Below are 25,748 nucleotides of genomic sequence, written 5' to 3' on the forward strand. Positions count from 1 at the left end.
TTTTCAACCAGATTAAAGACTAGTTCCTCCCTTTTAGGCTGATCTCTTTGTTCCACAATCTCATTCTGTCTCCTCCCCCCCATCTCCAAAGAGTTTGGAGGTTGTGAACACTACTTTCTTAGCTCTTTTGAATAATAATAAAAAATATAATAATAACGAAGTTCTTTAGGAAGCCTTTGGCTTCACCTACCTCTGATCACAGATGAGCAGAATATCCAAGCTGTAAGTATATTCCCTCTGTGCAGTGTTCTCCTGGGCATGGCTGGGCTTGATTGCTGCACTGTTCTGGAGGCCAGAGATCTTTCTGAGGATGATGACCCAATGCTGGGGCCTCACCTCCTACCTAACCTTGGCAGCACTGAAACCTTCTTCCTCCTCTCTGTTCCCTCTTCTGCAAACCCTGTGAGGTTTTTTACTGGGCTTTGGCTTTTGAAAACATAAACCAGGGGAACCAGCAGTTAGTGTAATGGCTATGTCGCTGGACTCCCACGTAGTCAACCGTGGTTCACATCCCGGACCTGGTGGCTTAAAACTCATGCTGGGCGCGTGTGCGTGCGTGCCCAAGATCCCTGGAGAAGAAGGGATTGCAGTGTGGTCATTCCCCCGGGGAGGTGATTTCTTGCTTTCTGTCTCTCTGTCTCTCTCTGTCTGTCTGGCGAGCGCACGCGCCCTATAGTGAAAAATACCTCTCCAAAAAAACCAAAAACATAAACCATAAAATGGTCTGTCTTATATTCTTCCACAGGGTTAACTCTTCAGTTGGCTCTCTTCTTAAGTGACAGGAAAAGAAAAAGAAAATGTAGGAGAAAAAAATAAATTATTTTCCAGTTCTAAGATGAAGCAGCATTTGCTGAAAAGACACACCTAGGTAATATCTGATAATACAAAATTATCTTGTAAGGTATTTGAGGAAGATACACAGTGGAACACTAATTTTATTCGACTTAAAGTAAATACAGTCTGGTTCCCATAAATCTCATCTAATATTATGTGAAGTTTCCCCCTCCCCCCCGGCCCAAGTCTCTATACTTTTATACTACATAAACTTAAGAAAATGTGTAAGAATTAATGTGTCATAATCATTTTACATTTCTGGAATGAAGGGTAAGAAAAATGGACTGAATATTTGAGACACACAAAGATTAAACTTTTCCCTTTAAATTCACAGGAAATTTGTCTTTGAGTAAGTGGTCATTGTCCCTGAGAAACCTGGAGGCAGAGATTGATGTAAGAAAGAATAGTCTGTAGAATAAGAAATCTAGCCAATGGCATAGTGGCAATGCAAAGCTACGGGATGCTGATTGGATGGCCCTTGGCTCTTGTCCCAAGGCCTCCCTGTACACACCAAGCATTGGCTCATGATCTTGGACAGCTGAGATTGGGGTGGATTGCAGTGTGAAGACTATTGAGGTGTCTGTTTATCTCATATAAAAAAATAATAACCAGCAAACTTAAATTAAAAAAAAAAACTATGAAACACAAAGTCCTTATCCAGAAATGGGTCTTTTCTCATATGCAGAAGGTCCACCATTAAAATAATATGGAAAGGGAACCAGCAGTTAGCCTAATGGCTATGTCGCTAGACTCCCACGTAGTCGACCGCCGTTCGAGTCCCAGACCCGGTGGCTTAAAACTCACGCCGGGCACGTGTGCGTGCGTGCCCAAGATCCCAAGAGGAAAATGGAGGAGAAGGGATTGCGGTGTGACCATCCCCCCTGGGGGGTGATTTCTCGCTTTCTGTCTCTCTGTCTCTGTTTGTCTGGCAAGCACACGCGCCCTATAGCGAAAACCTCTCCAAAAAATAAAAATAAAAAAAAAATATGGAAAAACACATGACTTATCTTTTTATTCTAATTTCTAATTCTGAAGATTTATTTTCAAATTTCTTAATGTTCATGACATTGTATTCTTTACAGGAAGAATAAACGTGACTCCAGATTCCAGCCTGTGTGACAGGATTCTTAATTTTCTTTGTGCTTTTCTTTCCTTCCTTTTCTTTCTTTCTTTCTTTCTTTCATTTGTCAGAAGGTGTGTGTGCTCATGAGACAGAGAAAGAGAGAAATGAAGAAAGCACTCCCAATGAGGCATAGTTATGTTGCAGTCCCTACTCCATTTTCCCATTCTGTCAGGATTTGGCACATGCAAGAATATGTACTAGGTGTTTTTCTTTTTTTAAACTGTAGGTCATCTATGTAGGATCTAGTTCCTTTAACAACCAGGCCACAAGGCTTGTATGTGAGGATTTCTAAGCAACAGAACAAACCCTGCTTCATTCTGTTTCAAAGTTCACATGGTCTCACTCAGCTGTTTATCAAAAACTTTCACAGTAGCATCCCTACAGCTCCCTTTAATAGGTCAAAGATTTTGCCTATTGCAAAATAAGAATTGAAGTTCAAATCAAGCTATAAATCCAGAGGGCATCCAAGGGCACACAAAATGCATTCAACTGGGAATTGTGAAAGGGAAAGTTAAATTTGGGCTGATAGAGTGAGAAAGTATTTTACTGAAGAATTGAACTTTGAAGAATATTCAAAAAAGTCTCGATGGGTGCAGTGGTTAGGCCCTGCACATAGAAAGCTGGATCCCACTTGCCTGACATGCTTTGAATCCTGGCCCCAGCAGCTTTTGAAACATACATACTGTGTGCAGGCATGCTAAAAATCCTGATGGTATAGACAGATGGGAGAAAAAGAACTGTGAATGGCCACACCCATAGTCCTTCTCTGTCTCTGTCTCTCTTTCTCTTTCTAGCTCTCCCTCATGAATGCAAATACCCTCTAGCAAGAAAAAGCAATGCATCAAATGAGTGAACATTCTAAATGGAGAAAAAACATAAATAAAAATAAACATGCACTATATGACAAATGTGATCACCTTACCATGTGCCTCCTCAGTACCTGGAACATAGGCTGCCCTTTAGTATTAATACAAATAATTAATTCTTCTCCTTTGGTATTTTATTATTCAGAAATGTTTATAAGTATTTATATTTTAGACTGCTAAGTGGAAAGGACTTTGTTCTCTGTTTTATTTTTATTCTTTGTGAGATTTTTGCTATAGGGCACATGCACTCACTGGAGAGAGAGACAGAAAGCAACCTCCAGAGGGGATCGCCATGCCACAATCCCTTTTCCATTCCCCTCTTGGGATTTTTGGCATGTACACATGTGTGTCCAATGTGAGTTTCAAACTGCTAGACGTGAACCACAGTAGGCCATGTGGGAGTCCAGCGCTTTAACCACTACACTGCTTGCTGCCTCCACTTTGTTTTCTTTTTACTTTTCTTTTTTCCCTAGCAGTTGATCATTATGTCCTGCACACAGAGAGAGCAAGATAAATACCATTGGTTCACTGAAGTCCCATGTATCCTTTGCAACTTATTGGAAATGCATGACCAGAACTTTCCGGCTCACAACGGTGTGAAGCAATGAGACTTCTCAGCCATGTCTCTCTAGCTCAGAGCTTGGCTCCTACGAAGGGCATCTACTCTTGAGATTTTTTGTTTTGTTTTGTTTTGTTTTTTGCTGGAAATGATGAATGTGTTTATTTTCTTTGTTCAATCATTACATGGTGTATATGTGTTTTGAAAAATCCATATTGTTCCTCATAAACCTGCACAATTATTACATGAAAATTAGAGATTATGACAAAATTCTTTTTAAATATTAAAAAGACAGAATAGCCTATCTTTCATTTGTTTGCTTTTTCCTTATTTTATCTCACTTAATCCTTATAAGAACAATATAAAGCAAATATAATTACATATTTTATAGATGAAGCAAATAAGTGATGAAACTTATACATGGTTATGCAATTATTGACACTTTTTCTTTTTTGTACATTATAAGAATTACTTATAATTTTAAAAAAGAAGAAAGATGCAGACCAATGAGAAGAAAATCAGGGTTAGTGCTAAAGGTATATGGAGACAGGGTACCTGCGTGACTAGTGCTAAAGGTAGTATGGAGACTAGGTATCTTTCACGTTACACGAAAAAACATAACATCCTAAAAAGTCCAGTGAAAGACAGAATAACTGGAAATGCCAGAGCCAATTATTATAAACCTGTTACATCCTGTATGCACACTAGTTATAATATATGTAATTTATGAGTACAATTAACTGCCCATATGAAAGTGTCCGTATGGAGCCTATAGCATATCAATTCAAACAGGAAAACTAGATTTCTTTGCAGATCTATTCACTGGTATTCCGGGTCACATATACTTTTTCCTTTCTCTGTCCTCACAAGAACTTATCACTCAAAACCTTCATCCACTCTCCCTCTTTTCTATTTTTTGAAGAGATGATATCTCATCTTAAATATCTTTGCGTATATAATGTCTACCACTGACCTGGCACATAATACACATTCATTGAATTTTTATTAACAATTTATTAGACTTGCAAAAAATTTCAAAAGATTATAGACAGTTTGTATCATTTCTATTCCTTGATTTTTCTGTAATCAAGATGAAGCCTTAGGAGCCTTTTGTTTTTCGGATGAGTCCTTCGATTGCATCCCACTGTTCCTTGGTGACCTTCTTCAGGATGTTGAATTCGCCCAAAATAAGTACTTCCTCTATACCATCAAATCTAAGGACCACTCTGTTTATCTAAGAAGCATAATCACTACAAAGAAAAGAAGCAAGATTTGCAAGTTCTTCCACAATTCCCAGCAGACCACAGGAAATTCTGTCAATCATGTCTTTCTCAAATGCTCCAGTTGGGTCTAGACGGCTAACAGCACCTTTTATATTTATAGACCCTGGTTGAATCACGTTGAATCGCAGTCCATATTTACCCCATTCAGCTGCAAGAGACTTGTACATCACTTCCACATCGGCTTTGGTGGAAGCACTTGGTACTACAAAACCTGAGCCTGTCTCAGCATAGATGGTTGTAATACCCAGAAATGCTGCTCCTTTCTGCGCTTTAATTAGCTGCTTTCCAACTTCTAGGGTCACAAAAGCAGTGCCATTTATAGCTATGTCAGTTATGGTCTTCCAGGCATTAGGAGAGAGTCAGTGGGAGAAATAAAATTCCCTGCTGCATTGCTTGTCACAATATCAGGATGTCCTACAACTTTGATCATTTCTGTCACAGTGTTTTGAACCATCTCAGGATCCCTCACATTACATTGAATTGCATGAACCCTATATCCAGTTTGAGAAGAAGTTTGTTCTGCAGTGGCTTTAAGAACATCACTCTTCCAGCTGGCTATCACACACTGAACTCCTAGGCTGGACAAAAGAGTTGTCATTCCTTTGCCAAGACCAGTACCTCCCCAGTAGTGAACACTGCTTTTCCCTGAAAACTATTAGGTGGTAGCATTGCTTTCTGAAGGGGTGGAAAGAATTTTGATTGCAAAGCTTCAGTGTTTTGATATAATATTTTTGTTCCATTACTGAAAAACTGAGGGGAGCAGAAGCTGAAGTCTTGTCATTATCAACTCCCATGCCAGTGGTCAGGGCTGCTGAGGTGGTGAGTCTCCTGTACTTCTGGCCTGTGAGCTTGATTTATGGAAAGACCTCAAGAACAGAGGTGCAGACACTGTTGCTTCCTGCCATCCTTCCTAGCCTCCTTAACTCTCTCTACTCTTGTGATTCTTTTGACACTTACTTCATTTAGGTTTGTTTCATCTTTCTGCACCCTGCCCTCTCCCCATTTCATCATTGCTAAGAGATAATGATAATGACAATAACACCTACCTCATAGACTTACTGTTTGGAGGATAAAATATACATATAGATACAGGTATAGGCTTATGCTATCGTCAAAAGTGAATTCCCTTTCCTCTCCCCATTTCTAGGATAAAATTAAAAATCCTTCAAGGATTAACCAGTGCCAGGAAGACACAAAACACAGTTAAGAAGTGCAGTGAAAATTTCAGTCATTTCACCATTGGATCTCTCTAGCTACTTGGTGTAGAAGGTGAAAACACAACACGAATGTAGATTTAAGAGTTCAACAAGAATAGCAAAACACTTGGCAATTGAAGAACACAGAACCTCAACGCAGACCTGCCCCAAAAATACCAGTTCATTTACACAGTAACTCCTCATCCTCGGCTTAGAAATCCTGGGAACAGCTGTGTATTTTCTCTTTGTTTTGAAAACTCGGTCCAGCTGCCTCTTGACCCACTGTGCAGTTTGGCAGTTTGCTTCCAATTCTGCTCATCTGCCTTGGGTGGAGAGTCCTGCCTGTGGAGCCTTCAGGCTTGTGCCTTTCCAGAACAACCTCTGGGGATGCCTACGGGAGCACTAGGGACTATTTTGCCCAGTTCCTCTTCATCTAATTCTTGTTGTTGGCATTCTCTTGTCTCTTCAACAGACTCTTCACTTCTATTCTGTCATTTGGGATTGAAGCAATTATTATACATTCATCTCTCAGTTTTTCTTTACATCTCTGTTCCTATACATTTAATAACTGTAGTGCTCCTTTGTCTTATTTAAACTCATCTCTGCATTTCCATAGTTTTGAAAGTGGGATGCGAGTTTTTGCTTCAGAGGTTGAATCTGAAACATCTGTTTTTGAAAAATAGGAATGCTCTGGGAAAGACCTTCTTTAAACTTTATACCATGATCTTTTTTGTTTTTCTTACTAATTTTCTCACTGGACATAGGATGAAAAAAATATCAAACTATTCACTTTAACTTACTCCTGTGTGATTGTTATGGATAATCCTATTTATTATAAATACACTGATAAGACAATCTTTGACTTCTACTGTACAGAATCAGGGACCAAAAGAAATTCTGAAGTTTAATTTTTAGTAGTTCATTTGCCAATTAGTATAATAATCTTCTTCCAAAGAAACTGAGTAAAAATGAATTCATCCCCCAGAAAGCATATTGTTCATCTACTTAGACATTGATAAACTATTAGAAATTGCTTAACTACTAAGAAATAGTGGAGGAGCATGGTGGATTTACTTAGTATGATGAACAAAATTAATTTAAGGATCTGGGTATACAATTTTCATGGAAAGTACATGTTTGTTGTATGTGCATGTATGTGATTAGATATTTTTTACTCAAATATGGTACTATTGGCACTGTATTTGTCAAGGGTTAGAAACACTAATGCCTGAGTAATGGTTTGTTAATATTAATTTTGTTTCCAACTACTCTCACACTTATAAGGAAGGACTGAGTGTGTCCTTGCTATCAATTCTTTAAGAAAATGTTTATTCTAATATAAAAGTTTGATCACCTATCTCAAAACTGTCACTGGAAACCTTATTCCACAGAAGATAAAATTAAAGCTCCTTAGCCTATTGTTGAAAAGGAAAAATGGAAATCTTCATAATATAGATGCTGTTTTTGTCTCAAAGCTCACTGTGGCAGAAAGAGTTAGTAATCCAATCTGATATTAATTTCCAACTGCTCCTCTCCCCTGTTGCTCTACAGCAGAAACTTAAGAGCTAAATGGTCACTTTCTCAACTTCTCTTTGAAGCAGAGGCTATTATGTCACATAGGACTGGCCAAAGAAAAAGTTGTGGGCCAGCCAGGTGGAATGGTGGTTAAGGAAGTTATCCCACATAGCTGACTGTGTGGTTAGAGTCTCAGACTAGATCATTTGAAAATCATGCTGGGCTCATGGGCATGTGTGCTCAGGGTTCCAAGAGGAGAATAAAAGAGAAGAGACTGTGGCATGGCCCTTTCCTTGGGGGATGATTTCTCACGTTTTTTACTTTCTCTATCTCTCTACCTCTCTCTGGCAATTGCGTGTGTCCTATGACAAATAAATAAACAAAATGAAGTAATACAAAATATTTTAGAGAGATTAAACATTGTAATTTCAATGGGAGTGTTTGTTCATTTATTATGGTAACAGCTTAGATAATCACAAGTGGGTCCATTCTGTGGAAGTGAAATTAAACTGTTCTCTCATCTTCTATAATTTTCTTCCACTTTGCATCAAACAAAATTTATGTTTAAGACTTAGTTTTTTTAAGTTTCGTTTTGTTTTGTTTTTGCCATAGGGCATGTGCATTTCAGAGAGAGACAGAGACAGTGGAAAAGAGAGTGAAAAACAACTCCCTGGGGGTATGGCCATGCCACAATCCCTTCTCCTCCATTCTCCTTTCAGGAATTTGAGCATGCACAGACATGCACCTGGCATGATCTTCAGGCTGCTGGGTCCAGGACTTGGACCAGGGTCAGCCATGTGAGAGTCCAGGACCTTAACCTTCATGCCACCTGCTGGCATTAGTTATTTTTCTTTTTGACTATTAGAATCTTCAATACCACCCACAAATTGTTTAGGCAGCACATTGGGAGAATGATCTCTTTTGTATGAAAGATATCAAAATGTAGAGTACATAACTCCATAAAGTGATTTTTCTATTGAACATCACTGTGCAACTCCATCAGGAGTTTTCTTTCTTTAGTTGACTATTAATTTCTGCAATTATTATTATTGAAATAGTTCCAAAAGATTGCAATGTGATTAGGACCAAAAGAATGAATATTTTAGCAAATATATTGGCTGCTTATGGAATGAACTGCTTTTCCACAGCCAACTTTCTGCTGTAAACCATGTTATGCAATAAAATACAAGCTCCCCAAAATGGACACAGTCCTTCACTTTCTTTTTGGATTAAATTATAGCATCTTCCAAATGATTTTTTGGTATGCATGCTACTTTATCTTCATTATGAAAAAAAAATTGGATATGGTCTTTGGAGAAAATTACAGGCTTCATTGGGACACAAATAAATTATATATGGCCCATTAAAACCTGTCAGCTCAATTCAGATAACATTTATTTATTATTATTAGCATTTTAAAGGTTTATAGCTATTTTACAGATTATTTCACTGCCCTTTACTTACCCTCATTTAAAATTTTTTTTTCTGTGGTGAAGTGTCTAGTTTAATTTTTATTTCGATTACTTTCCTATTGAAAGTTAAATTTTAAAATGCTGCCTTCCATTTGCCTCCTAGATTTTTATCATATGCTGTGCAATAGGATTCTGTTAGAATTACCCATGAGCTCTTGGCCACTTACATTCATGTACTGTGTTGATATATGAATGTTGAAGGAAATTAATTTACTTTATCAAGATGTACTTATTACGTGGCACTGTGTTCCATGTCAAAATAAATCAAGCAAGAAGCAAACAAAGTACCATGTCATCAAGATAGTCAAGTATTTTGAAGAACATCTTTAAGTTTTTATATACTAGAACCAGTACTTTGGGAGTTTTAGCTCACATAATTTAGCTGGAGAGATGAGATTGCTGGATGTATCAATTTCCTTATCAGATTACCGAGAGATAAAACCATTTATGATTAACAGTGGTTGAAAGTCATATGTATTTCCACATGTAACAACATGGTTTCAGGAAGGTTAAGAAGTGTAACATTTAGAGATAGGTAAATGTTAATTTCAATACTGCATCTTCAATTTGCTATGTAAGTCACAATTCCTGCTATGCGAAATGAGAGTAATAATAAATATTTTGAAGATTGTTACCAGGATTATATGAGGTAATACAGGTATGGACAGTGACAGCCTGTACCGTTCAGTAGATGAGGGTGGGGTTAATCACTGATAGTAATGTGAGAGTGGTAATTGTAGAGATAAATATAAACTGACTTTTACTTTTTATTCAGAATTTTACTGTTTCACATAGGCATAATATGCACTCTCAAATGAATAAGCTCTCAAATTAATCTAATGTTGTAGCAAATATGATGACCTAGATGCTGTGCTGGTGAAGACACTGTGCTGTGATGATGGCGTGGGGAGATGATGCTGTGGTGCAAACGCTGGTGGCTACGTGTGATTAGAGTGTCATGTGATGACGGTGTGGTGTGATGGTGTAGTGCGATGTTGTATGGTACGATGATGATACAGTGAGGTGATGGTATCATGTGATAATGACGTCATGTGATTATTATCTGGTGTGTGATGATCATGTCTTATGATGATGGTGTGGTGTGATGTGGTGATGACGTGCTTGCTAATGGTGTCTAGAGGTAGCGGCATGAGGTGTCAACAGTGTAGTGTGTTAGGGTATAAAGTGAGGACAGTGTACCTCTTTTTTGACTGGTACATATTTTCACATGAGGAGTGATTCTAGAGGACCAGAATCTTCAGAATGAGTTTCCTGAATTGGTTCTGTATGTTCTGGAATTGGTTCTTTCATGTGATTAGATATGAAGCTGTAAATGATTCTATTTCCAATGCTAAAGAGGGCGCCAATAGTCCACGGTATGGTATGGGATAACAAAGCTATGCAAAATATTATGATTTGATATTCCTAATCATGTACATATGGAAGGCAAGGTAGTGGGTGACCATGTATCAGACATCAGCACATTGTAGTAAACTAAGGAGTATAATTGGGATTGACTAGTTGCTTCTATGTACACCAGAGAAAGTGGGGCGGGGGAGGAGAACTCACGGTTTCGAATTCATGGCTCAAGATCTCATACATGACTTAAAAACTTTAAAATCTGATTATTGGGAAATGCATGGAAAAGACATTGAATGATAAAGCGGGGAGATTGATGTCTCTGTATTGACTGACATACATGGCATTCCCTTTTGAAAAAGCAATGGAAGTCAATGTAAAGTTATGTGTAATCCAATGTAATATAAAGAAGATTATGATGATAATAATAAAAAAAAAACTTTAAAATCTGCCTTAAAATAAAACTTTATCTTTAGTAGTTGCTGGGCTTAGGTTTCTGAAAATTGAATATAGAGAGCTTTCTTGTGACTAGCTAAATTACAATATAAAGTAAATTTTTAGAATTTTAGTATGTCTTTGGTTAAAGTAAGGACATTGATTAGGAAGAATGGTACCCTGTACATGGGAATGAGGACATAGGTACAGATTCTGGTAAAGCTGGGGACACTGAACCCTAGATTCTCTTGAGTTTTTTGCCAGCAGAAGCAGTCCTTCATCTGACTGAGACAGTGAGCTTTACTTTACCCGAAGGAGATTTAAGGACCTTCCCTGAGATAATCCTCACAAGACATCATTGATTTTCCTCGGGATCCATCCCCACCATGCCTCTGCTTCTAGAGTTATCATCAAAATCAAGCCCCATCAGGCTTTGAAAACAGAGACACAAAGTGTGTGACCCATGAAGAGATATACTGCTCTAAAAGAACTGCATGAACTTTCTGATTTATAGAAGCAAAAATCCAGGGCATGTATGGAAATTTATCTTGAAGGTGTAGGATAAAGGCATAAGGAGCATAAAGTTGGCCAAATTCATGTATGTATTTATTTTTAAGAATGTTGGAAAAGTTAATTTTATTAGTGACAGAGAAAGTGTGTGTATACCCAGGGAGAAAGTGTGTGTATACTGAGAGGGAGAAAGAATTACTCTTGACAGGGTTTTACCCCTGACCCTCCAGCTTGTCAGGGTCTTGGCATGTGCACTCACACCTTGTATGTTCCATTTGTAAATTATTTTTTGTCTCCACTAATTGTAATAAAAGGTAGGTTTTTTAGTGTCACTAGGTCAATAGTAACTGCATTTAAATGCTTAACTTTGTAACTACAACTCATTTTCTTCCATAAATATTCTTATCCTATCTTATTAATTCACTCCAATTCTTTTGGCTGATGTATTCACAAGTATCTACCTCCAGAAAATTTATTCAGGAAATTTGATATTATACCACACTATATTTATTTCAATGCATTTATTTCTCCAATTATTCTTTCATTCCTAAAATAGTTACCCAATGTCTACTGTGTGCAAAGCAATAGGCTACATAACGCAGCATGTCAGACCCTCTCAGTTATCCAATCAAAAGAGTATCTTGTTGCAAAAGTCAACTATATAAACATAAAAAAATCCTTTTCTCAAATTACCTAATTAAATGTCTTTTATATCTTATTTATTATTATCATAATCTTGTTTATATTACATTGAATCATATATAACTTTATAGTGTATTACATTTATTTTTCCAGAAGGAATGACATGCATATCAATCAAGACAAAGACATTACTATCCACATCATCATCATCAAATAGCTTTTCATCGTTTTTTCCAGATTATTATTATTCTCATTATTTTTTTAAACATTCAATCACTATTTATCATTTTGCTTGTAAAAAGACTTTACGCAACATGAAATACTTCTCAGATCAGTCCAGTTGAGACTACTATACATGTTATCATCAATAGGTAATAAACCTCTAATTAAACGTTTTCATGCAGGTAAAACTTTGAGTACTTTCTTCTCTAAATTTGGGTAGATTACATTTATAAAGAAGATTAAGAGTATTTTTTTAAGCTGTCTGATTTTATTAGGAAACTACTATTTGCAGGCAAAATATTAGCACCAAAAATTGCTGTCAGGAAAATTTGGGGTTGTTTTAATGACATAAGGCATGATTAAAACTGTTTATGCCCCCTGTTGTGGGTTGATAGGCTGTGATTAAGTTCTCATTCTTTTTATGGGTCATATATTTTTATTTTCTTTATTATATTATTATTATTCTCATTGTTTCTTTTAAGCATTCAGTCACTATACATCATTTGGCTTGTAATGACAATTTATCTAACAGGAAATACAGCAATGGTTTATTACCTGTTGGTGATAACATGTATAGTATTTTCCACTGGACTGGTCTGAGAAGTATTTCATATTAAGAAGGCCAAGCATGTTTTTGAACTGTTTTTGTGCTTCCTACCAAGAGAAAGGGGGAAAAAAATCCCTACCTTTCTAGCTTTCAGCCTGGGAGGTGAGGTTTGAAAAGAGGAGCTGCAGCTCAGGGCTGGTCAGTCCTCCAACTGATCTCTGATAGGAACAAGGTACCTCAGACGGAGATGTCTGCTTAAGAGGCCTGCAATTCCCCTGTCATTTCTAGTTTGGAGCCTGGAAGTTGAGGTTGAAAGAGAAGGGCTACAGCTCGGGGCTGTTCAGCCCTCATGCTGGTCTCTGAAATTTCTTTGTGCTTCCTACCCACAGCAAGCAAACACACACACACACACACACACACACACACACACAAACACACACACACACCCCCATACATTTTCTTAGATATTCATATGACTTACAGTAACTCATGCACACACATAGACAGAATATTCTAACATCCCTGTATCATAACATTGGCCATAAGCAATCAACTATATGCACAAGGGTCAATGATATAATCTTTCTATTTTTATCCTTTTCAAAATATAGGAAGAAAGAGTAGCCATGGTGAGAGATCCAGAGCATTTTTCCTTCAAAGATTAAAATCATGGTGTTTCCCAAAGCATTTGGTGCTTCCAAAATCTGAACAGGAGCCCTCCTTCCTCCAGCAGAAAATACCAGTTCAGAACAAGGTTCTGAGATGGATCTAGTAGATGATATTAACAACAGTGAGACTACCCTGAAACCTGCAGTAGCCGTCCCTCACGTCATGAGGCAAACAATATCCCAAAGTGCTCCACCCTACCTCAAATGGGATCCCAGAGCATCGCTGTTCTGCATTCCATGCTACAGAGGGCTGTGTTACCACCAAATTCCTAAGCATGATCACTGCAACAGGCAATTGTTTACTCCATCTCTAAATGTCACATCAACTATGACCTTACAGAGGAGCTATTTGTTTGTGTGACTCCTCAGAGCAAGATCTCTGTGGCAGAGATACTACGAGTTTTTAGTAAATATGAAAGTAATTTAAGATGGAGAGAGTAAATTGAATCCCAGACAAACAAGCAGAAAGGAGAGGGAAGAGAAAGGAAGGAAGGAAGGGAGGGAGAGGGGAAGAGAGAAGAAAATTATGACATTAATAAAACTAACATCTATCAAGGGCTTAATGTGTGTCAAGCAATAGCCTAGAACACAGATGTCTGCATAGTAATGCACTTAATTAAAGTTGCTATTCTCATCTACATTAACTAGATCAGAAAGCTGAGCCGAGAATAGTGAAGGAGCTTGCAAAGTTTATCTAGTTTTTTAGTGGAGAGCTACGATCTGAAATCAGGAAGTCTCACTTCAGAAACTGAACTTTTAAATGCTACTTCACAATGAAACCAGTAATAGCAAAATGAAGTGGAAAAGGATAAAGAATTAAAAGAATTTACTTAGTAAACATTTCATTCAATAAATATTTATTGAGCTGTTGAAGAAGATAGTTTCTGTAATCAAAGAGCTCCTAATTAAGTAGAAGAGAGAAAAACAAGTGAAACAGAAAACGAATACCTATATATTGAAGTCTATAGAAAATCTTTATGCTGTACAAGGTCTTAGGTGCACACACACACACACAAAAATAAAACAGGTACCTGTTTCTGGGGAGGAGATGATATTGCAGCTCCAGGAGGCAATATTTGAGTTGATTCAGGGAACCAGCTCTTGCAGCCCTGAGAAGTGTGGGTTGGAAGTAAGAGAGGCATGAAAGGGGAACAGTTAGGGCCTGTTGTAATACAGCATGTGAGAGCTGGTCAGAGCCTGGCAAGAGCATTGACAGTTGGATTACAGAGGGTAGAATAAACTGAGATTAAATCAGAGGGAAGAATTGTCAGCATTCTGCTAGACAGACATGGGACTTTCAAAGCTCTACAGCCCCTACTTTTAAGGTACAGACAGCCTGGTGAAAGAGTCACATAAGAAAACAACAAAGAAGGGCTACCTGGTGGCACAGCGGTTGAGGTGCTGGACTCCCTCAAGGTCAACACAGAGTTCTGGAATTGGTGGCTTGAAATTTATGGTGGGTTCTTATGCACACGTGCCCCAAATCTCAGGAGAATGGAGGAGAAGGGACTGCAACCTGGCCATCCCTCTTGGGGGGTGATTTTTTCACTTTCTTTGTCACAGTCTCTCTTTTTGTCTCTCTCTGGCAAATGCATGCAGTATATGAAAAAAAAAAGAGAAAGAAAGAAAGAAAGAAAGAAAGAAAGAAAGAAAGAAAGAAAGAAAGAAAGAAAGAAAGTAAAAAAAAGAAGATCACAAAGGCAAAGCAATGTGGTAGAGTTTATGATAAAGTATGCACAGGATGCTGGTAAACCATGGAGAAAGAACTCCAACCTTTACCGAGTAGGGAGAAAAAGAAGAGTTGCGGATGGAGCTATGCCAAAGAGGTGAGAACAAGTAGGAGTCAATCAGGCAGAGAACTTTGATGAGGCCTAAAGATGCACATGGTGAGGTTGAAAAGATAAGGAGGACCAGATTATAAAAAGTTCCATTAAGGAAGTTTAATTTTATCCATTAATTATTTTGTTTCATTAGTTGGTTGGTGGGCTTGTTGTTGTTTCATCTATTACTCCTAATGGCAAAAGCAAGCATTTATCCTCCAGGGGTGTAGGAACAGACTGAAACAGGTGTTGCTCAGGTTATAATTTCTCAAGGTCCTGTGTTTAAAAACATTAGTGGGGGTCAGATGGTGATGGAGAGGTAACACAACACTCTACAATGCTGGACCCACATAGAAAGGTCCAGGGTTCATATCCCAAGCCCTCCCTGTAAGTGCTGGGTTCAGGTACATGCCTGTGACCTAGAATAGCTGAGGTGGAGGGTGGCTCATGATGTGAAGACCCTTTTGATAGTGTTTCTCTCTCTTTCATGGAAGAAATTAATACATTGATTAATTTTTTAAAATTTTATTTTTAAAAACTACAAGTAATGTGATTTTATCTTATTTTTTGTAATTTACTATAGGGCACACGAACTAGCCAGAGTGAGACACACAGAGAGAGGGGGGAAACAAGAAAGCATCCTTCAGGGGTGACAGTCACACTGTAATCCCTTCTCCTTTATTCTCCTCTTGGGATTTTAGGCATGCATACATATAAATCCAGCAGGTTTTTTAAGTCACTGGGTCCAGAACTCCAAATCTGTACTTGGCCATGTGGGATCCAGCTGCCTTAAGCACCATGCCACCAATTGGCCCCAACATATATAAATTTTAAAACCGACCCTATATTATTATTATTTTATTTGCTAGAGGGCATGTGTACTTGTTTGAGAGAGAAAGAGAAAGAGAAAATGAGAAAGCATTCTTTGTAGGGGATGGCCACACCACAATTCCTTCTCTTCTGTTTCTCTTTTCAGGACTTTGACCCACATTGCTCATGTGCCTGGACCACTGGATCTGGGCCTTGAACCATAGTCAGTCATGTGAGATCCAGCCTCCTTAATCACCATGCCACCAGCTAGCCCTACATTAAGATTTTTATGATAGTATACATGTGTGCACGCAAGAGAGAGAAAAAAAAAACAGAGAAAAAGCACCCTTGACAGAGTCTTTTCACACCACTATCTTCTTTGCCGAGAGTTCTGACATTTTAGGATCTAAGATACCCACATTCCCCAGCATGTTTTTACCTTACCTGGGAATCTGAACCTGTGGTAAGCCATGTGGCTCTTAGCACTACACTCCAGAATGCTATGGAGTGCACCAACTAGGCTGGGCTATATATTCATTTTAACATACCTTAAATTATTTGTCTTCAAATAAATCAACTTTCAAGAAGATGCACCATAGTCTTCCTGGAGCTTTCTACCTATGAATAAGGGCTGTCAGTAAAGAAGATATTATATCATTAAATTATTTTAAGTAGAAGTGTTGAATAATCAGATTTCTAAAAAAAAAAAAAAAAAAAAAAAAAACAAAAAAAAAAAACCATCATGGCAATGATGTGTTATAGGGTTGGGGAAACCAAAAGGAAGGATATGAAAACCAGTTGGATTTTCAGTTATTGTTTTACAGTTTTGGTTTTTGCTTTTTTCATCCTAAGAGCTGACATTAGCTGAGAAGAAAAGTTGTGAAGTATTTTCCAACTTAAGTGTTACGCAAAATGTGAAAGGATGTGGAGATTTAAAACTTATGGGGATATATAAGGCATGAGTTCTTGTGGTTCTTATTTTAACTTTATTTAAAATAATTACTTTTTCACTTGGAAACTTGTTGAAGAGTTGAGTGTTTCCTCTTTCTAGATACAAAGTAAAGTAAATTTTCAAAAATCAAATGTGCTTACACGTAGAGGAAAACATATAAAATTCTTAGCTTGTCAACTCTGAATACAACTTGAATAGTCTTCTTTTTCTGTTTACTTATTACCATTTTCATGATAGGGCACATACATTCATACACAGACACACACACACGAAAGAGATACAGAGATAGACACACCATACACAAAGGTCAGTCACACTACAATTCCCTTCCTCCGTTTCTCCATCCCACCTGGATCTTGGGCCTGTCGTGTACATCTGGTACTTTTTGACTGGCCTAGGGACTCAAACCATGGTTGGCATGTGGCTTCCAGCTTTTCAATTTGGTATATTACTGACTCCACCACAGAGACTATTTTTAGTTCAAAAAAATAATTAGTTTTTAATTTCCAGAGTGAATAACTTTGTAATTAGAAGAAAAACAAAAACAAATACAAAAAAAAACCCTTGGTTAAAAAACAAGAATACTAAAATTGCTACCAAACTCTCTTTTCTGGGTTGCTTTACCAAGTCTTCAGTTTCCATAAGTAATATGAGAGCTCCACTCAAATGATCTTAGCAAATATTCTGCCTTCTGAATGGCCTGAATCAAATTTGCTTTATATAGATCACCTGTGAGTTCTTTGTGACTCTAGTTTCCTACGAGTCTTAATCTTGGAACTTCTAAAGGGCCAAGATTTATGTGGCCATAAGTGAAACAGTTCTGGAATGAATAAGATCTAAAAGTTTAGAAATCCTCAGGCTATTCTCTAAACAAAGATGTGGGAAACTATTAATGTTTATATTGCAGATTCCCGGCTAAGTTAGAGACAAGACATAAAGGACAGGGTGTGGAAGGCAAACTAGTTGTTCCATCGTCTCAACTAGAAGGGACAGATTTATTGCACAGTGCAGGGTTTGACTCACATACGAGGTGGCGATGACTACTCGTTGCTCCCTCCTCATTTTAGCTGATTCTATGGGTACCATGAATAGGTGATAATTTTATCTCCATTGCTGGTCCCCACACAAAGGAATATAAGCAGAAGTGACATGGATAAACTTGCAGATAGAATTATTTTTTCTTTGTTTAATGTTTATTTATTTCTTCTATGAGTGTGTGTGTGTATGTGTGTGTGTGTGTGTGTGTGTGTGTGTGTGTGTGTGTGTTGGTCTTTATAGGATATGAATGGTTATGAACTCTACAATCCTTATATAGTTGCCTCTATGCAAAGTGCCCCTAGAGTGCAAGACATAGATGCAGAAGAGGCCGGAGAAGTAGCTTACTTACGTTAGTCATAAAAGATCATATGTTAACACATGCACACGCACACACACACCTTCTTGACCATGGTTATAAAATAGCAGTTCTGAAGATATAGAAGGAAGAAGGAAGCAAATAAGTTTACCCCTTATAATGTCTGTTTAGGGACTTATTAATTAGATACAATGGGCCTCCTGCCCAAGGCTCACATTAATTCTAGGGGCCTGTGAGAATGTTTTAGTTTCTTTTAAAACCAGAAAAAAAAAAAAAAAAGACTTTTGAGTTGAAGATAATATTTGAATAGATAATGGTAATAAATTCATCTTTATACCACTGCTGTCATAAACTGTAATGATCAGTTCCTTTTTTTTCTTTTTTATGAATGAAGGAGCCACAAAGGCATAGGGGCTCCTGAGTCATACAGTGGCCTGATGTCTAGCACCATTTGGGTTGGCTATAGAGATCCTTTGAAAACATCTAAGTCAGGCCTCTCAGTTGTGGAAGCAAGACGCTAATGAAACCAGAATGTTGGGTTTCATTACTAAAGAATTCAGTTAATTTTCTTCTGGGGAAAATCATTCTGTTAGCAACCAGGCAATTCTAGGGGCCTTGGAGAATGTTTTAGTTTCTTTTAAAACCAGAAAAAAAAAAAAAAAAAGACTTTTGAGTTGAAGATAATATTTGAATAGATAATGGTAATAAATTCATCTTTATACCACTGCTGTCATAAACTGTAATGATCAGTTCCTTTTTTTTCTTTTTTATGAATGAAGGAGCCACAAAGGCATAGGGGCTCCTGAGTCATACAGTGGCCTGATGTCTAGCACCATTTGGGTTGGCTATAGAGATCCTTTGAAAACATCTAAGTCAGGCCTCTCAGTTGTGGAAGCAAGACGCTAATGAAACCAGAATGTTGGGTTTCATTACTAAAGAATTCAGTTAATTTTCTTCTGGGGAAAATCATTCTGTTAGCAACCAGGCTGTCTACCAAATGAATTAGTTGGTCACAAAATAAGATCAACCATGAAAAACATTACACTGTTCAAAACAAAATTATCATCACGACTGGAGAAAATGACTAGGGATTCCATGTGTTACTGTTTCTTTAATTTACTTACTGTGGCATTTGTTATTTTAGCAAACTACCATAAAGCTACATGCTTTGAAAAAAAAGCAATATTTGCCAGCTCACAATTCTGTGAATCAGATACTTGGTTTTCAGCTGGGCAGTTCTGCTGGTCTCACCAGGGCTCACTGTAATTAGCTATGACTGGAGGCTTTGCTGATAGGCTGCTGGTCAGAGTGCTGCGGTCCTTTCAGGTGAGGCCTCTCCTGTAGGCTGACCTAGGCTTACTCATGTCATGCTGGCAGTGTTTCTAGCAACAAGAGAGCAAATTTCCACTTGTGTCACCGTTACTGTGTCCATTGGCCAAAGCAAGTCACATGGTCAAGATCAGATTCAAGAGACGGACAAACAGACTCCACTCTTTGACGGGAGTAACTACACATCACTTTGCAAGGGCATGGATACAGGGATGGGAAGAATCTATACCCATTTTTTTTTTATCGCTACTATACCCCCAAATTCTCTTATCTGTACCTCTGCCATGTTACCTTCTTTTCTGTTCAGTTAAACTGTTTCAAGTTTAAGCTTAAAGCTTAGTTTAGTTCCTGGAAAAAAAGATGGTGGTACTACAGAAACGATCCCAGTATTTCCTTCAAAATTATCTTTTACATTATATTTTTAGAATTTACAGCATAATGTAATAGAACAAATCTGATTATGTATCAGATCAGTCTGTGTTTTTGTCACAGCTTGGTCACATATTAAGTGCATGGCCTTGGAGAACTTGCTTACTCACTGTTGAGTATTGCTTTCTTCATTTCTGAAACAGAGATAATAAAGATCCCTTTCAGGAGTGTTGAATACTGAAAGAGAAGTGTGTGTGCTGCTGCGTACTGGTAAGTTCCTAGTGGTTCTTAATGTTGAGATAATTACGATGACTGCATCTTGTAAATTGCTAATTCAAATATAATCAACTTAACAAATAAACCTGAAGCACATACTATGGACAAATCTCTCCAATGTTTAGTTTTAGCTCTGTTTTTCATATGCCTTTGTAAATTTTATGTATTATTGATTCTATGTTCTGGTGACATTACTTCTTTTTTTTTTTTTTTTGGAGAGATTTTCACTATAGGGCGCATGCGTTCGCCAGACAGACAGAGAGAGACATTAGAGACAGAAAGCGAGAAATCACCCCCCAGGGGGGATGGTCACGCCGCAATCCCTTCTCCTCCATTCTCCTCTTGGGATCTTGGGCACGCACGCACACGCGCCCAGCGTGAGTTTTAAGCCACCGGGTCCGGGACGCAAACCGCGGTCGACTACGGGGGAGTCCAGCAACATAGCCATTACGCTAACTGCTGGTTCCCTGGTGACATTACTTCTTAAAGTGCAGTCTCTTTGAAGTGAAATGGGGGTGTTTTCCAAGAACCAATATAGCTCTATTGGGGTATATTATAAATCAAACCAATCATACTGTAATGTCTTGTTAGCTACTAGAATTTGAAATTGTATTTCTTCTTCTTATCTCTGACAATAGCCTATTTTATTTTTCTCTGTCAATTTTGGAATTAGAGATATAAGTGCAAAATGATCCTGCTGTCTCTTTCAAGTCAAATGAATGTCCTGTTTTTCAATGAAACTTCTTGGTTTTTTAATGTATTCTTTTCCACTTACATAGTATGATTGACCTATAACATTAATTTGCTTTCTTAATTTTTTAATCTATGGCTTCATATTATAAATGAAGGCCTTCCTATTCTAAATGAAGGCCTTCCTATATCAAGATCCTAAAAAGATAGTTTTATCCTTCATATTGCCAACTTGTATCTTATCAAAACACATGTGCTTATTTTATGTTTAAACAATATGTAGCCGTAGAACATTGCCAACTTGTCAAAATCCACATAGATGAAGATCTTAGCCTTTGTTACCACCTTGGATACATTTATTAACAATCAAGTTAAGCAGAAGTTATATACTAAATGTGGAAGTAATGTCAAAACATAGTTAAGTAAAGTATTTTATCAGGAGAGGATAGCAGCTTTCCACCAATATTTACATTTTAATGACGTCAAAATTTCCTGATTTATAGCTTGGGTATAACATCTATAGAATTAATAATGTCTGTATTACTTGAAAGTAGACTTTGTGATTTGGATCAAATGACACCCTTAATTATTTTGATAAGTCAGGCTCTTTCTTGGACTTTTATTGTGAAGGGTTCTAGTTAAAAGGAAGTTAATCTTCTAGTACCCTCATTTATTCAATGTATCTGAAATGAAAACTGCATCTTTTAGTTAGAACTAGTGAAAGCATGCACAAGCCCCACCTAGAACAATTCTGAACAAAGTCTTTCCTGACCAAACTAAAAATCTCTGACCTCACTTCTTCCTTGGCAACCCATTTTCAGAACCCTTCCCTTCTTCTTGGGAGCTCTGTTTTCCTTCACTCTCCTTCAATACAGGTAACTCGGTACTTTACTATACCACAACAACAACAAAAAAAAAAAGAAAGAAAGAAAAAAAAGAAAAAAAGAAAGAAAGAAAGAAAGAAAGAAAGAAAGAAAGAAAGAAAGAAAAAGGAAAAGAAAAATATAGTGAACTTAAGAAGTCAATGACATTTCTGGACTGACTTAGGTTATATTAATTTGATTTCAGTTTCATTTACCACTCCTTTTTATCATCAGGTACAGTGAAGCCAAAAAGATATGGAACAATATGAGTTTGTATAGATTGCAAATACGTAAGTAGTTTATAAAAAATGTGTACACCTCTATTAAAATGTTTTTCTTTATTTGTGGCATAGTGCATGTGTATGCATGTGAGAGGGAGGAGAGCAGCCTGCACAGTGTCTGGTCACACTGTGATCCCCTCTCTTCCCTCCTCCAACCTGTTGAATCTCGGGCACTTGCACTAGTGCCTGGAGTGTTTCACGGCAACTGGGCCAGAGATTCAAACAGCAATTGCTACACGGCTTCCAGCACTGCCATCTGGCTTATTACCACCTGTGCTATCATAACTGGGCTCAGAAGTATCTTATATTAAAATCAAACATGTGCACATATAATTACACACACATGTTCTGAAAAACACATGTCCATTTGTGTGTGACTTTGTGTGCGTGTGTGTGTGTCTGTGTGTTGGTATAAGACTCACAGGAAATCCTAAATGAAGTTTTCATCCCAGGTTGAAAATAAAGAAAGCCTGCTTTTCACTCATTATCACTTTGATCTCATTAACTTCACAAGAGGTAGTTGACCAATATTTGTGGAAGAAATTAATGTGTTAGTGATACATATTTTGAAAGATAAACAACTACAACTTAGGCGTGTTGGTCTTCATTATCCAGCTTGCTCTATTCTAAAAGCCTTTGCTTCCATGTGGATATTCTGCTTGCTAAAGAAGTTTTCTTGATAAAAGCTTAAGATTTACTACCAGTGAGCTACATCTAGAAAGGTTCTCATCTGGCCCTACCTTAGCACCCACTCTAGTTCCAGTACATAACGTGTAAATAAGCTTGTGAGGGGAAACGTTTTGACAAAATAAATGGTTTGGAAATACTAGCCGTAAATGTGCTTACCCAGGGAGTACATTAATGAAATTAACTCACACTCCAGTGTGTCTTCTAGGTCGATAGTTTATGAGGATTGAAAACCACACTCCTGAAAGGCTAGTTGGATAAGATTAAGTGTGAATCAAGGGAAGGTTTTTCTGAGCAAGTAACACAATGTAGAAGGAAGCAGAATGCTGTGGATGGCATTTGTTTCATATTCATAAAAATATCCTTAGGAATACTTTAATATTCATGTGTGGAAAATACTAAATACATGCGAATTTGCCTTGAGTTGATTCCTTCTGCCTCTAGGAAGGCAATAAATAGTGAAATTTTACTCTAGTTATACATAGTATAAATTTGTACATGTATATTTCTTAAAGTGAGCAGAAAATGGGAACATGATTTTAGAAGGTACAAATTAATAAAGAATGTTTAACCATTAGAAATATCCCGTAAAGGGGTCAGTAGGTGATATGGTAGCTAAGGCACTGAACTCCCACATAGTTGACCACAATTTGAGTCCCAGATCCGATGGCTTGAAAAACATGCTGGGTGCATGTAGAGGCATGCCCAAAATCCTGAGAGGAAAATGGAGAAGGAACAGTGACCATCTTTCCTTCAGTGGGTGGGTGGGGGGGTGATTTATCACTTTCTCTCTTTGTATCTCTCTGGTGAATGCACATGCCCATAGGGCAAAATCTAAAAAGAAAAAAGAAAAAAAATCCAATAAAATAGATAAACACCATAGATTCCATCAGGTGAGTTATGCTTCATCATTTCTGTTTTGGTACTTTTTTTTTTTTTTTTGGGGGGGGGATTTTTGCTATAGGGCGTGTGTGCTCGCCAGACAGACAGAGACACAGAGACAGAAAGCGAGAAATCAGCCCCCAGGGGGGATGGTCATGCCGCAATCCCTTCTCCTCCATTCTCCTCTCGGGATCTTGGGCATGCATGCACACGTGCCCAGCGTGAGTTTTAAGCCACCGGGTCCGGGACGCGAACCGTGGTCGACTATGTGGAAGTCCAGAGACATAGCCATTACGCTAACTGCTGGTTCCCCTGTTTTGGTACATTTTTGAAGTTTATTCATTTCTACCATGAGAGAGAGACAGAAAAAGAGAAAGGACTGCCAACAGGATCCCAATGTGATGAACCACCCCAACCTTCAGCCAGCCCCAGGTCGTAGGCAAGTGTGTGCCTGACATACTCAGAGAGGGCTCTGGACTTGAACAAGGAACCATCAACATCAAATTTTTATCACTGCGCCTTCACCTTCCAGTACCATTTTAATACATTTTAAATGGACCTTCAAAAAGATTTTTAAACAGACTTATAAGATTTTAAAATAATATTATGACTAATTCAATAAGGGTTATTATTTAACATAGTGTTCACAAAATCAACTGCATTTGGTATAACCTTTTATGTCCTAAAATAAGTATTTTAACCTGAAATTCTCTTTTAATGTGAAAGTATAATTTCATTTTTTAATCATATTTTTTAAAAGTACAAGAGTTTTTCATTGTTTGTGATAAACAAAACTAGGTAGAAATATGACCAAAAATTCTCTGGAACCAAAAAGTCACATTTGGAATGACAAATAAAATCAAGAGAGGGTAGTCTTCATGTAGTGATTAAGGTCCTTGAAATAGCTTTAAATTTTATATTGTTATCAGTAGGGATTTTTTTCTCCTTTAATCTTCTTTGAGCAATTTCTTAAAATATGAATATCTAACAGAATGTTTGCTGATGATCTAATTCATTTGCTGTATGATGAATCATCACATTTAAATATGCTAAGTGTGAATTTGGAAAGAGACATTTTCTCAGTAGAAAAGAATGAAATGAATTTTATATTTGGCTTGTCAAATTTTAGTATGCTTTATAAAATAATTAGTTTATTTAAACTTCAAACTCTATTCCAAATGATAATAAGAATTTTGATAGCATGTATTTTTTCATTTAATACATATTTTATTCCAGAAAAGAGATTTATCTAGATTCTCCTTTGCTATACATAAAAGACTGGATTTTATCAAAAAATAAATGTGAGCTGCACCATAGGAAAAGAAATGTAGCTTCTAAAATGGAGACAAGATATCAGTGATAACTGATTTTCAAGGAATATTTGCAGTATATACCCAGGATCCACTTTACCATTTTAATCCTTACAGGATCTGCATTTTACACCAAAGGAAACTGAAACTCAGGGATAAGATATTTTGCACCAAATCACCCAGTTTCTGGAAATAAGCATTAGGAAACATTAAAGACTTTATTACAGTCTTCATAGCTCTGCCAATTTCTCTCCTCAAAGGCCATCATTTTATCTACCATGAACTTATTCAAATGGCCACACTATTAGATAGGTATTATGAATAGGAAAACAGTAAGAAGAGCCTTAAAAAAAATGAGTTTTGATTTTTTGTTTGTTTCAGGTTTGTTTTTGTTTGTTTGTTTGTTTTGTTTGTTTGTTTGTTTGTTTTTTTGCTATAGGGCATGTGTGCTCTCTGGAAACACAAAGAAAGAGAGAGAAAATGAGAAATCAACCCCTGGCACATCACAATCACAATCTCTTCTCTCCATTCTCTTCATGGGATTTTGGGCACACATGCACATATGCCAAGTGTGAGTTTCCAACTCCAGGTCTGGGACTGAAACCACTGTTGGCCATGTGGGAGTGCAGCGCCTTACCAGTATGCTACCTTCTGGCCCCAAGAGACATGAGTGTTAACCTACTTGGTTACCCACTAGCTATGTCAACTCAGATAATTAATTTCTCTCAGCTTATTTTTTTTTTGAGAGGTTTTCATCATAGGGCGTGTGAACTCACCAGACAGACAGAGAGAGACATAGAGACAGAAAGCGAGAAATCACCCCCCAGGGGGGATGGTCACGCTGCAATCCCTTCTCCTCCATTCTCCTCTCAGGATCCTGGGCACGCACGCACA

The 25,748-nt window shown here is 37.5% G+C and overlaps 1 protein-coding gene across 1 annotated transcript in view; it reads right to left on the bottom strand.

Moving 5' to 3' along the window:
* Window positions 1–4,481: 4,481 nt before the first annotated feature.
* LOC102492775 (2,4-dienoyl-CoA reductase, mitochondrial-like) overlaps window positions 4,482–25,748 on the bottom strand; it is a 102,213-nt gene continuing 80,946 nt past the window's right edge. Inside the window, 4 exon segments of the mRNA XM_014586182.1 lie at window positions 4,482–5,026; window positions 5,029–5,289; window positions 5,292–5,415; window positions 6,257–6,349. Coding sequence (XP_014441668.1) covers window positions 4,482–5,026; window positions 5,029–5,289; window positions 5,292–5,415; window positions 6,257–6,349 — 1,023 coding nt within the window.

The sequence above is a fragment of the Tupaia chinensis genome, unplaced genomic scaffold, assembly GCF_000334495.1.
Source record: "Tupaia chinensis unplaced genomic scaffold, TupChi_1.0 Scaffold000117_2, whole genome shotgun sequence".
NCBI classification, from domain to species: domain Eukaryota; kingdom Metazoa; phylum Chordata; class Mammalia; order Scandentia; family Tupaiidae; genus Tupaia; species Tupaia belangeri.